The 14,559-nt window shown below is 36.8% G+C and overlaps 1 protein-coding gene across 2 annotated transcripts in view; it reads left to right on the top strand.

Moving 5' to 3' along the window:
- Nucleotides 1-14,559, top strand: part of VPS8 (VPS8 subunit of CORVET complex) — a 295,718-nt gene that overhangs the window by 72,804 nt on the left and 208,355 nt on the right. For both annotated transcript variants that reach the window (XM_070372173.1, XM_070372165.1), the window contains exon 21: nt 13,311-13,357. In XM_070372173.1, the coding sequence (XP_070228274.1) occupies nt 13,311-13,357 (47 nt within the window). The remainder of the gene's footprint in view (nt 1-13,310; nt 13,358-14,559) is intronic.

Here is a 14,559-nt window from a genome sequence, read left to right as displayed (position 1 = left end):
TCTGAGATGTGTGTGTGTGTTTAGGTATGTGTATCTGCTTTGGTGTACATATATATTCTAGACTTTAATTAAGATTTTGAATCATTATCAAACAATGCATTTTTTATTGCCTGATTGATTTTTAGAATATAAATTATGAGAATTATATTGCTCTAGTTATATTGCAAAGGAATCTGCATCTACTATCTCATTTCTTTTCACATCATCCCCATGAAATAGGGAAAGCCAGAGATTATATCTTCAGTTGGCAGATGGTAAGACAGTCACAATGCAATAAAATGATCTATTCAGTCACTCAGACAATTGACATGCTTAAATTTAGGTCTTCTGTGAGCTCAGCCTGTAAGTCACATATTCATATTGTCTTTTAAAATTAATCTTAAGTATACACAGATATCTAACAAGAGAAACAATCTTCTTCGGTCACTTGATCACTTATCAGATCAGATCAGATTAGTCGCTCAGTCGTGTCCGACTCTTTGCGACTCCGTGAATCGCAGCACGCCAGGCCTCCCTGTCCATCACCAACTCCCGGAGTTCACTGAGACTCACGTCCATCGAGTCAGTGATGCCATCCAGCCATCTCATCGTCTGTTGTCCCCTTCTCCTCTTGCCCCCAATCCCTCCCAGCATCAGAGTCTTTTCCAGTGAGTCAACTCTTCACATGTTATAGGGCTTTGTATTGAGGAAGAGATTAGAAAAATGTTTACTTTTTAAAAATTCTGGAGACCAGAAGTCCAGCTGTTTCTCAGGAATGGCCTTGTATGCTTTTGAGACTCAGAGGAATCTCCTGCTTAAAGCAGATGTTGCTCACAGTGTCTGTGTTGCAAGACAATCAAATAAGCAAGCAGCACACAGCACAGGCAGGAGGACTTGGAGTTTGCATGTGGGTCCTTGATCTCCCAATATCTCATAGTGAGGCATATGTAGACAGGTCTGGCTGGAAGGACTGAGGGTTTTGCTTCAGTAGAAGAACTGGTCTTTTTCTTTTTTCTTTTTAAATTATATATATATCTGTTTGTTTATTTTTGGCTGTGCTGTGTCTTCATTGTTGCAAGTGGTCTTTCTCTAGCAGAGTTCCACGTGCTATACAGTAGGTATATGTTGGTTATGCGTTTTAAATACAGCGTGTACATGTCCACCCCAAACTCCCTAACTATCTCTTCCTCTCATTCTTCTCTCTGGTAACCATAAGTTCATTTTCTAAGTTGGTGAGTCCCTTTCTGTTGTGCAAGTTCATTTGTATCATTTCTTTTTAGACTCTACATATAAAGGATGTCATTATTTGTCCTTCTCTGTCTGACTTCACTCAGTATGACAGTGTATGTGTCCATCCATGTTGCTGCAAATGGCATTATTTCGTTCTTTTTTGTGGCTGAGTAGTATTCCATTATATATATAAAACACATCTTCTAAAGCCATTTATCTATTGATGGATACTTAAGTTGCTTCCATTTCTAGGCTATTGTAAACATTGCGGGGAAGGCAATGGCACCCCACTCTAGTACTCTTGCCTGGAAAATCCCATGGACAGAGGAGCCTGGTAGGCTGCAGTCCAGGGGTCGCTAGGAGTCGGACACGACTGAGCAACTTCACTTTCACTCTTCACTTTCATGCATTGGAGAAGGAAATGGCAACTCACTCCAGTGTTCTTGCCTGGGGAATCCCAAGGACGGGGGAGCCTGGTGGGCTTCTGTCTATGGGGTCGTACAGAGTCGGACACGACTGAAGTGACTTAGCAGTTAGCAGTAAACAGTGCTGCAGTGAACACTGGGGTGCATGTATCCTTTTGGATCATGTTTTTCTCCAGATATATGCCCAGCAGGTTCATATGGCAGTTCTATTTTTAGTTTTAAGGAACCTTCATACTGTTCTCCATAGTAGCTGTACCTGTTTACATTCTCACCAACAGTTTAGGAGAGTTCCCTTCTCTCCACACCCGCTCCAGCATTTATTGTTTGTGGATTTTTTGATGATAGCTATTCTTGGTGGAATAAGGTGGTATCTCATTGTAGTTTTGATTTGCATTTCTGTAATAATTAGCAATGTTCTTTTAATTAAATTTTAAATGTTTGGATCATTGTACATGCGTGCTAAGTCACTTCAGTTGTGTCCGACTCTGTGTGACCCTGTGAACACTGTAGCTTGCAAGGCTCCTCTGTCCATGGGATTCTCTAAGCAAGAATACCAGACTGGGTTGCCATGCCCACCTCCAAGGGATCTTCCTGACCCAGGGATCGAACCCTCATCTCTTATGTCTCCTGAATTGGCAGGGGGGTTCTTTACTACTAGCACCACCTGGGAAGCTCTTGAATCATTGTAGATTCACATTTAATTGCAAAAATTAATGTAAATAGATCCATTGTACTCTTAACTCAGTTTTTCCGAGTGGGAACATTTTGCAAAACTATAGTACAAGTACTTAACCAGGATATTGACCAGTGAAGTAAAGATACCAAAAAACAGCATCATCACCATATGCATCCCTCATTATGCCCTTCTGTAGCCATGACTTCTTCTCTCCTCTCCGCCCCCCACTCCCATTTCTTAACCCTTGGCAACCATTAATTGTTCTCCATTTCTATCATTTTGTCATTTCAAGAACCACTGGGAATTGACCTTGTTAAATTCAACTGAATTCTTTAGGGATTCATCTAGGTGGTTGTATCTGTCAGTAGTTTGTTGCTTTTTATTGCTGAGTTGTATTCCATAGTGTGGATGGACATACCACAGTCTGATTAACCATTCACTTGTTGAAGGACGTCTACATTGTTTCCAGCTTGGGGCTGTTAAAAAATAAAGCTGCTATAAACTTTTGTGTATAAGTTTGTATAAGCTTTCTTCATTTCTCTGGGAGAAATGTTCAAGAGTGCAATTGCTGGATTATACAATAGCTGCATATTTAATTTTTTTTTAAGAAACTACCAAATTGTTTTCCAGAGTGGTTGTACCATTTTATGTTTTCAGCAACAATATATGAATGATCTAGTTTGTCCATGTCCTCACCAGTATTTGGTGAAGTCACTCTCAATTTTATTTTTGCTATTCTGATAGATATGTAGTGATACTTCATTGTGGTTTAACTTCTGTCAAATTTTGTTTGTTTTGCCTATGTTCTAAGTAGATTTCCATTTTACTTTTGCGTTTTGATAATTTTAGATTGTTTTTAAAAATGTATTCTACATTCTAGTTTTTTGTCAAATAGATGATTCTTCCAGTCAGTAACTTTTCTTTTTACACTTTTTAGCAGGGCCTTTTGAAGAGCAAAAGTTTTAAATTTTGATGAAGTCCAGTTTCTTTTTCTTTTATGCTTTGGCATCATGTCTGAGAACTCTTTGCCTAACCTGGGATCCTGAAGATTTTTTTCCTGTGTGTATTTTTTTTAAGTTCTACAGCTTCGTGTTTATACTTAAATCTGTGATATTTTGAATTAAATTTTACATAACTTAGACTTAGATTGAAGGTTTATTTTTGTTTTTTGGCCTCTAAATGTCCAAGTGCTCTGGCACAAGCTGTCTTTCCCCCAGTGAATTGCTTTAGCACCTTTGTCAGAAATGAGTTGGGTGTACTTGTGTGGGTCTACTTCTCAGTTCTCCTTTCTGTTGCGTTGATCTGTGTGTCTGTACTTCTGCCAGTGCCACAGTCTTGGTTACTGTAGCTATATACAGTAAGTCTTGAAATTGGATAAAGTGATTCTTCCACTTTATTTTTCATATCAAAATTATTTCAGCTATTCTAATTCCTTTTCCATATACATTTTATAATATTCTTGTCTGTACAAAAAAATCTTGAGGATTTTGATAGAAATTATCAATATATTATACATATGTATCAATTTGGGCAGAACTGACATCTTTACCATGTTGAGTCTTCCAGTATGATTGCTGTACGTGATTTATTAGAGTGTACCTAGTCAGTTTGCCTGCCTGCCTTCCCTCCCCTCCTCCCTTCTTTTCTTTTGCAACTGTAGATAGGATTGAATTTTTTATTTTGGTGGCCATGTGTTCACTAATAGCATATAGTTGGTTTTTGTGTTTATCTTGTATCCTGCAATCTTGCTGGACTCACTTCTTTGTTCTAGGAAGTTTTGTGTAGATTCCTTGGGATCTGCTATGTAGACAACCATGTTATCCACATACAGGAACGGTTTTATTTTTTTCTTCCTAATCTGTGCTTTCTCCCCCACCACCCCTAATACCACCCCTGCCAATGGCTGGAACTTCCAGGGCAGTATTTCTAGGGCTGGAACTTCTTCCCTTGTTGAATAAGACTGGTGAGAGCTGACATTCTTGCCTTGTTCCCAGAGTTAAAACATTTGATTTTTCACCATTAAGTGTAATGTTAGTTGCATATTTGTTGCAGATACTCTTTATCAAGTTGTGGAAATTTCCCTCTCTATTTTTCTAAGAGTTCTTTTTCATGAATGGATGTTGAATTTTGTCAGATATACATTATTCACTGTTTGATATGATTTTTTTCATTTGTTAATTCAGTTCAGTTCAGTGGCTCAGTCGTGTCCGACTCTTTGTGACCCCATTAACTGCAGCACGCCAGGCCTCCCTGTCCATCACCAACTCCTGGAGTTTACCAAAACTCATGTCCATTGAGTCAGTGATGCCATCCAACCATCACATCCTCTATTGTCCCCTTCTCCTCCTGCCCTCAATCTTTCCCAGCATCAGGGTCTTTTCAGATGAGTCAGCTCTTCCCATCAGGTGGCCAAAGTATTGGAGTTTCAGCTTCAATATCAGTCCTTCCAATGAACACCCAGGACTGATTTGCTTTAGGATGGACTGGTTGGATCTTCCTGCAGTCCAAGGGATTCTCAAGAGTCTTCTCCAACACCACAGTTCAAAAGCATCAATTCTTTGGCACTCAGCTTTCTTTATAGTCCAACTCTCACATCCATACATGACCACTGGAAAAACCATAGCCTTGACTAAACGGACCTTTGTTGGCAAAGTAATGTCTCTGCTTTTGAATATGCTGTCTAGGTTGGTCATGTCTTTCCTTCCAAGGAGTAAGCGGTTTTAAATTTCATGGCTGCAGTCACCATCTGCAGTGATTTTGGACCCCTCCAAAATAGTCAGCCACTGTTTCCCCATCTATTTGCCATGAAGTGATGGGACCAGATGCCATGATCTTCGTTTTCTGAATATTGAGATTTAAGCCAACTTTTTCACTCTCCTCTTTCACTTTCATCAAGAGGCTCTTTAGTTCTTCTTTGCTTTCTGCCATAAGGGTGGTGTCATCTGCGTATCTGAGGTTATTAATATTTCTCCTGGCAATCTTGATTCCAGCTTGTGCTTCCTCCAGCCCAGCATTTCTCATGATGTACTCTGCATACAAGTTAAATAAGCAGGGTGACAATATACAGCCTTGACATACTCCTTTTCCTATTTGGAACCAGTCTGTTGTTTTATGTCCAGTTCTAACTGTTGCTTCCTGACCTGCATACAGATTTCTCCAGACACAGGTCAGGTGGTCTGGTATTCCCATCTCTTTCAGAATTTTCCACAGTTTATTATGATCCACACAGTCAATGGCTTTGGCATAGTCAATAAAGCAGAAATAGATGTTTTTCTGGAACTCTCTTGCTTTTTCAATGATCCAACGGATATTTGCAATTTGATCTCTGGTTCCTCTGCCTTTTCTAAAACCAGCCTGAACATCTGGAAGTTCATGGTTCATGTATTGGTGAAGCCTGGCTTGGAGAATTTGGAGCATTACTTTACTAGTGTGTGAGATGAGTGCGATTGTACAGTAGTTTGAGCATTCTTTGGCATTGCCTTTCTTTGGGATTGGAATGAAAACTGACCTTTTCCAGTCCTGTGGCCACTGCTGAGTTTTCCAAATTTGCTGGCATATTGAGTGCAGCACTTTCACAGCATCATCTGTCAGGATTTGAAATAGCTCAACTGGAATTCCATCACCTCCACTAGCTTTGTTGGTAGTGTGTTTCCTAAGGCCCACTTGACTTCATGTTCCTGGCTCTAGGTGAGTGATCACACCATCATGATTATCTGGGTCATGAAGATCTTTTTTGTACAGTTCTTCTGTGTATTCTTGCCACCTCGTCTTAATATCTTCTGCTTCTGTTAGATCCATACCATTTCTGTCCTTTATTGAGCCCATCTTTGCATGAAATGTTCCCTTGGTATCTCTAATTTTCTTGAAGAGATCTCTAGTCTTTCCCACTTTATTGTTTTCCTCTATTTCTTTGCACTGATCACTAAGGAAGGCTTTCTTATCTCTCCCTGCTATTCTTTGAAACTCTGCATTCAAATGAGTATATCTTTCCCTTTCTTCTTTGCTTTTGGCTTCTCTTCTTTTCACAGCTATTTGTAAGGCCTCCTCAGACAGCCATTTTGCTTTTTTGCATTTCTTTTTCTTGGGGATGGTCTTGATCCCTGTCTCCTGTACAATGTCACGAACCTCTGTCCATAGTTCATTGTTAATCAGGTGATTTATATTGATTTTTTGAGTTTTAAACCAACTTACATTCCTTAGGTAAATCTGCTTGGTTATGAGATATTATCCTTTCTAATGTGAATATCTGTGTTCATAAAGAATGGTAATCTGTTTTGTTTTCTTGTGATGCCTTTGTGTGGTTTTGGTGTTGGGTTATACTGACTTCATAGAATTGTGAATTATTACCTCCTTTTCAGTGTTATGGAAGAGTTGATTTTAATAATAATTATTATAATACTTGATATTATTTATTCCTTAAATGTTTGATAAAATTTACCATTGAAAGTATCAAAGTCTTGAGTTTTCTTTGTAGGAAAATTTTAAAGTACATTTTCTTAGAAGGTTATGTAGTTCTATTTCTATTTGAGTGAGCATTGATATTTTCTATCTTTAAAGAAATGCAGCCATTTCATCTAAGTTTCATCATTCTCAACAACTCATGACATTTTCATTACCCTTTTCATATCTGGAGAATCTATAGTGATGTCATCTCTGTTGTTACTTATTTTGTTAATTTCTGATTTAATTTCATTGTGGTCTGAGAACATACTTTGTATGACTTGAATCTTTTTAAATTTGAAACTTGCTTTATGGCCTAAAATACATAATTTATCTTAGTAAATGTCCTGTGTGTTTAAGAAAAATGTATGTTTTGCTGATGTTGGAGTTCTAAAAATGTCAATTTATAGATTTCTTTAAAGCTATCAATTCAGTGGGCTTCCCTGGTAGCTCAGCTGGTAAAAAATCTACCTGCAATGCAGGAGACCCTGGTTCATTTCCTGGGTCAGGTAGTTCCATACCGGAGTGGTATTCGTGGGTTTCCCTGGTGGCTCAGTCAGTAAAGAGTCAATTCAGTATGTACCACTGTCATTATTGACTTTATAATCTTCAAATGTGATTAGTATTCCTTCTTTGAAAAGTTTTAGAGAAAGTTTATTTTTTAGGTGGAAAGAACATTTATTTTCTGATGTATAATTCCTTTCTAGTTTTTTTGTATTGGGATCAGATAATGTTTTGTGTACTAATTCTACATTTTGAAGATTATTTAGGGTTTTTTTGGGTGTGTCTGTGGCCCAATGTATGATCACTTCTCATTGCTCCCACTGTTCCATCAGCACTTGAAATATAGTATTTTGTGTGTTTTCACAGAGAATAAATAGTTCATTATCAGTCAGATTTTTAAAATTGTTAAATATCCTAAATCCTTACTCGTTTTTCATCACCCCAGCTTCTCGTGGACAGTGCCCTGTTACAGCACTCTTTTCTCTCTTTTTCCTTCCATCTTCTAAGCCTTAGGAGCATTAGCACTGTCTAATATAGAACGTATCATGTTGTAATTTGGCATATAGAAATAGGAAATTGATCTTCATGATGGTTTATTTACTCACTTAATACCATTTTAGCCTGAATTTTACTTTAGCTGATAAACAACATTTAATCTGATCACAATCCTGTTTTTCTTTGCATGGAGTTTGAGGGTTGGCTTTTTTTTTAAGATTTTAGATTTTTGCTTTTTTCAGATTTCAATCTGAAAATCTTAGGTGGATTAAAACAAATATTTTTTGTTTTTATTTTTTTAAAAGAAAACCTTTTACCACTTTACTGTACTTCTGATATTTAAGATTGTGTCTTTTATTCCAGTGATTACCTTTGTAATTATAGTATTGTATAGTTCTCGTCATCCTCTATTTTTTGGTGGGGGGGAAGGCATTGGTCCTTTCTGTTATTAAATTTAGCACAATTTTCTTTATTCTTCCTCCTTAGCGTAATTTTCTTTATTCTTCCTCCTCAATCCCTCCTCTGTACCAGATTTTAACCATTATCTTTTATACTGTTAAAAATGTTTCTACTTCTAAGTTTGTGAGTTTTAAAGGATGTGTTTTGACTACCAATATGCAGATGAAGCCACTTAATCTCCCTCCAACCTTCTTTTTTTCTTTCTCCTCCCAATTTGTCTTCATGTAAGTCTTTTCCTTACTGTCAGGGTATCTGTTTGTTTTAGGCTTACTTTTTAAGTTAAATGTAGTTCCTGCTGATCGCCAGTGCTTTTGCTATAGTTTTCCCAGTCATTTTCTTGGCTGCTGAATCCGTTCCTTCAAGAAAGACTAATTCCCTGGTGGTCCAGTGGTTAGGACTCCGCGCTCTCACTGTCAAGGGGGCCCAGGCTCAATTCCTGTTAGGGAAACAGATTCCATAAGCCACGCCATGAGGCCAAAAAAAAAAACAAACCAAGGGCTAATGAATCACCTCCAGTTTCACCAGTGAAGTCTTTACCCTGAAGCTGTAAAGTTCACAGTGGTGGCTATATGATTTCCAAAATTCTTATTTTCAGTTGAAAGCTTGAATTTTAATCATTAGCAACATGTTCCTTTTTTCCCTTAAAGTGACAGCTTTACTGTGTTCCATTTCTGAAAAAGTTTTCGTCATACACTCAAGTCTGAACAGATATCTTTTTCTGTCAATCATCGTAACTCCATGATAGAGGTGATTGGTTCAGCTCACAACTCAGTCGCACAAGTGGTTTTGTTGAGACAACTGTAGTGCTTTGCTGTGCAACAGAAGTGCTTTAGTCCTATTTCTTGTTTCATCACACACAATTTTTTTTTAATGTACCTTGAAGGTTGAGATTTAATAAAATTAATAAAAAGCACTGCTTCATCAAAGATAGTCTTTGTTTGTTTTTTTGACTGCACTGAGTCTTTGTTGTTGCCCACGGCCTTTCTCTAGTTGCGGTGAGTTGGGGCTCCTCTGTAGTTGCCATGTGCCTGCTTCTTATTGTGGTGGTTCCTCCTGATACGGCGGTGGGCTTAGCTATCCTGTGGTATGTGGGATCTTTCCTGACCAGGGATCAAATCCATGTCCACCTGCATTGGTAGGCGAATTCTTAACCACTGGACCATCGAGGAATCCCCTAAGGGCAATCTTGAGTGAAAATGGAATTTTTTTCCCTTTCCTCTAAGGGTATGACTATGAAGAATATGATGACTGCTAGTATAGATTGGTTCCACTGCTTGGATTTGGGCTAAGAAGACAGCAGTTTAACTGACCCTTGTTGCATTATATTTGCAAATGTGAATATGCTGAATAATAAAAGTGAAATCTTCATATTATTATTAAGATTATAATATCAGGAAAATGTTTGACTTCACAAAACTCTTGAGTCTTGAAGACCTCCTGTGGTCCTCTTATGAGTCACACTTTGAGAACAACTGATATCTTAATTATGCTAAATGATTAGAAAAAGGCAAAGAAATATAATCATTTTAAATAATATTTTCTCTTAGTGGTAAAATTATGGAGGGCATTTTATCTTTTAAAATGTCTTTATGTATTTTTCAAATGTTCTTTGAATTCATATTACTTTCATGAAGAAGAATATGCTTCACATTCTTGGCTATAAAATGATAGGCTTCTAAACAGAAGGTGACAAATGTTTAATAAAAGACACATCTTTTTTTTCCAGATATGGAGGCTATTTGGTTAAGATTTGGCCAAAAGTAAAATAATGTGGAAGAAGTTAAAAAAAAAGGGAAGCCTCAAGAGAACAATGATTTTTGAGTTGTTGAGTCTTCACATTGTTGGTTTCTAGCTTTTATATTGAAAAGCATTTTGCCTTTCTTTAAGGATCTTGAAAATGTTGTTCTGTTATCTTCTATCATCGAATACTACTGTGGGAAAATCTGAGGCTAGCCAGGTGTTTTTTTGTCCTCTCTCAAAATTCATCGTATTTACTGGCTACTTAGTTTGGGTAATCCAGTAATTTTACTGGGTCTCAGAATAATCATCCTAGGCCTTTTTTTTCCTGCACTAGTAATATGTAGATTGATGACTGTTAAAAAAAAAAAATCTCAGGAAGGTTTTCTTGGGTTGTATCTTGAACTATTTGTTCTATTGTTTTAGTTTTCTTATTCAGGGGTTTCAGTTACACATATATTGATGTTTTCTCTTCCTCTTCCTCGCCCTCTCCTCCTCCTTTCTTTCTCACCTTTCTCCCCCCAATTCTCTGCAAGCTGGTTCTCACTCATTACTGTGCTTACCATCTAGTCACGAAGATAAAACACCTTTTTACTACTGATACTGATGGTATCCTAATCTATAAATAAAATAAAATGTTCATCTTTTTTCATCCCCAGTGCTATATTAAACAGTGATGATCACTCCTTCCTTTTTAAAATTCTGTATCCTGTAGATATCTATGAATGTATGCTCTTTTTTTTTTTTTTTTTCTTTTCTTCTAACTTTTAAACCTTTGTGACTGTTCCTGAGTTGGATTTTGTTTCCATTTTCTGACCGTGTCATAAATATTGGTCGTCCTCAAGATGTAGTTCAGTGTTCACTGGTTTTTTCCCCCTGTTATTGCTGGACAGTTTTATTCATGTATAATATTTCCTCTCATAACTTAGAAGTGTGTGATTGTTACCCAGGTGTTTCAGATTACTATATCCAATTGCTTACTGTTCAACATCTAAGTAAAGATGTTCCTCAAAGCTATTATGGTAGCCCAGGCTACATTTAGCTTCTTCCTTCTGACACTGCCTCTTTTATTCCTTATCTCATTTCATGACATCGTCATCTAACCATCACTCATACTAGAAACTTAGCAGTTTCATAGACTCCTTATGCCTTCCTACCCACAACCAGTCTGTCACCAACCTCTACAGTTTTTCTTTATGGTTATTGATTGTATCTGCCATTTTTTATGCCTACTCTCACTACCCCAGTTTAATCTCCTGTTTCCATCTTGGACTGTAATAGCCACCTATCTTCAGTCTTGGTTTTCCAGATCCTCCCTTTATAGAATCAACAGAATGATTTGTCTGCATGTATTAATCTGGTGGTTTCACTCTCCATTATCCCTGTAGTTTATCCTTAGTACTTAATACTAGGCTAGGCCCTTAATTCCTTATTTTATGCCTTTAATAATTCTGAATATACTTTAATAATTCTACCTAGTAATTATAATATTTGAAGTTTTATGGGTCTCCCTCTGTTGTTTGTAGTTTCTGCTGCCATTTACTTATGATACATTATTTCATGAGGTGCTTTAAAATTTTTTATTTTGAGCACATCTTTAGTGGGACTTTTTCAGGTCTTATTTTGCCTGTGTTAAATACTGTTTCTGGAATTTTCTTCTTTCAAGTGCCCTGGGAGTATCCTTTCTTCAGGATCACCTTTTATGTTCATTTCTTGGCTTGATTATTCCCATACTAGGGAGATAGTGTAAATTCAAGTCCCAAATCTACCTATAGGCAGGATCTTGTTTATAAATTCTCAGAGAGTACAGATTTATCCCCACTGAGTCCAGGCATCCAGGCAGAGACAGACAGCATTTCTTGTGATCTTTCTATGCCTATAGGCATTCCCCCGCCCCCCCGCCCAATTTCCTTTCACTAAGGAGGCATCTTCTAAGAATCCTGGTTTTAGGAGGGTCTTTGTGTCATTTCTTTATGTTGTAAGAATCAAGGCCTCAGCTTGTTTGACATTAAAACCCAAGCTCTTATATGAATAACAAATTTATAAGCCAGTTTGAGTGACAGCTCAGGGCTTATTGTTTTAGTTTGCAGTTCCCTTTTCAATTTTAAACCCTGGATATTGCCCCTATTTTGGGGCAGGGGGAGCTCAACTATGTATTTTTAAGAGTGTTTATTAAATTTCCCCAATGTTTCTAAGAAGTTTTTTTTGTTTTGTTTTCTCCTGGAGATTATTCATCTCACTCTGTATTCTCACTCAGGGTTTAGACTTAATACAGCTCTAACATGATTCAAATCTATGGCTTTAGTTTCTGTTTTTGAAGAACCTAAGTAAGATTCTAATGTAGTCATGAGGAATATTGATAAGGAAGCAGGATGGATGGCGCAAGAATAGTCTTTTAGAATCATAGGTCCTACTTCTGCTTGCTTCTCGTTCAGATAATAAGGATTCCTTAGTTTTTGTTCTTTTTGTCAAAGGATTGTTAAGCATGTGGTATTCTCTTCTTCACATAGCATCTCCTCTCTTCTGATAGGATATTCTTCTGCACATAACCTAAGCTTTCCAGGATGTTTAAAGGAAACCATTGCTCCTCAGCTAACAGAAATGAAAGAGCACTGCTGAAATGTTAATGCTTGAGTACTTGACAAGTTCTAGTCATAATAAGCTACTGCTCCTTCCTCAAACGATTTCTCTTTAAAAAGGCCAAAATTATGGGTTGCCATTTGCTTGATGTGAGTCTATATATGATGAATTTTAAAAAATCAAAATATTTTGAAACTGAGAAATTAAATCAACCTTAAAATAGCTGGTTTGGAGGATTGTAGCAAAATATGGACAACTTTAATCACCCGAGCCACCAGTGGGACGAACTAACCGTATTATATTATTTATTTGATCTATTTCTTTCCTTGCGGATTTTCTTTACAAAAGTGTGAGATAATTGCATATTTTCAGTGTTGTTATAATGTTATATGCTCTTTATTAACTTACAATATCTACATAATATTTAAATAGCAAATTAACTGTTTTCCCATGTTGTATATTTAATTTTAATGTCTCCCTCCCGTCTGCCTCCTTCTCCCCTTTCTTTTATTATAGAGCTGTAGAGAATACCTTAATACATTAATTTTTTTTTCCTTCTTAAATGTATTTAGGATATATTTCCAGATAGAATTACTGGGTAAAAGAGTTTTCACATTTTTAAGGCTTTTGACATAGAATGCCAAATTGCTTACCGAAAGTATAGTGCCAAGTTATATTCTCCCAACAGTACTTGAAACAGACTACTTTTATTATGTGTTGTGTCTATGCAGGGGGCCATTGGACAGAGATGTGGTTCTGATGCTTTCTTTATTGTTTCTCTACAGGATATGGTACCCGTCATAGTTGATTACTGCCTTCTGCTACAGCGAAAGTGAGTATACATTGCCTGTCAGATTCAATTATTTTGAATCCTACTTGCCTCTTGCTTATATTACAATATACTGCTATGAATTTGACCGAATGGTTTTTTAAAACAATGAATTTACAGAAATTTGATTCTTTAAAAATTTTCAGTCCATTTACCTAATAAAATTAACTTGTCCAATATAGATGCTGTGGGTATATCATCTGTAAATTTATGTGGCAGAATAGTGGAGATGAAGAACATAGCAAAAGAACAATACTACTTAAAGATCTTAAAAGTGTATGATTCATGCACTATGCTTTTTTATGAATCATCACTAAAACACAGTATTTCATACCATTCAAAAAAAGGCAAGATTTATTGTGTTTCCACAGTGTTGGTTTTTGGAGCCTCTTTGTTTAAAAGAAATCAGTGTAAATAAACTCTTGATTAGATTCTGTTTATTTAAATTGTAACTGTGTAAATTAACCAGCCTGTACTATTTCATAATTCTTCAGATTTATAATAATAGTTAGTATCCTATATTCCAGGTTTTGTTCTAAATACTTTCCATTAATGTATCTATCTTTTATAACAAGTTATTTAACTTTTATAATAGTGAGGTAGGTATCATTATTATCTTCATTTTACATATGAGGTTCCAGAAGCAGTGTGTGATTAAGCAACTTGCAAAGCTTACTCATGCTTCTTTTGAGGAGCAAAGGTAGGGTTCTCATGCAGGTGGTCTGGCTCCTGGGCTTTGCTCCTAACACCAGCTTGCACCGCATCTTCGGTAGTGGAGGACAGCTCTGAGGATCCAGGGCAGACACTCCCCAAACCCTGTGCAGCGCTGCCTTGACTCTTGGATTGATGTCTGTTCAGGCTGCTTGAATCATACACAGTTGGATCATACTAGAAAGTGTCAGTGAAGGTTATCAAGAAGACAGTTATTTGCTGTGTCAGACCTTCAGTTAAGTCACAAAGGGCTCTAGCTTCTTTTTACTTAGGGCTCATTCATTCCAGTGTTTTAGCTATAGCATTAAATGTAATTATCCAGTGAGGTGTATTGTATTCATGGTTGGGGTATTGTTGAGAACATTGTTTTACAGTATACATTATATTGTATTTACATTATATAGTCTTCTTTATAAAGACCCATGGAAGACATTTCTCTTATATCTAGTGGGGTGTTGTTTGGTTCTGTTGATATATTTAGTGTACACTGGCCA

This window comes from Bos mutus, chromosome 1 (genome assembly GCF_027580195.1).
Source record: "Bos mutus isolate GX-2022 chromosome 1, NWIPB_WYAK_1.1, whole genome shotgun sequence".
Classification (NCBI taxonomy): Eukaryota; Metazoa; Chordata; class Mammalia; order Artiodactyla; family Bovidae; genus Bos; species Bos mutus.
Note: the sequence above shows the minus strand (reverse complement) of the source record. Positions and strands in the feature narration are given on the sequence as shown.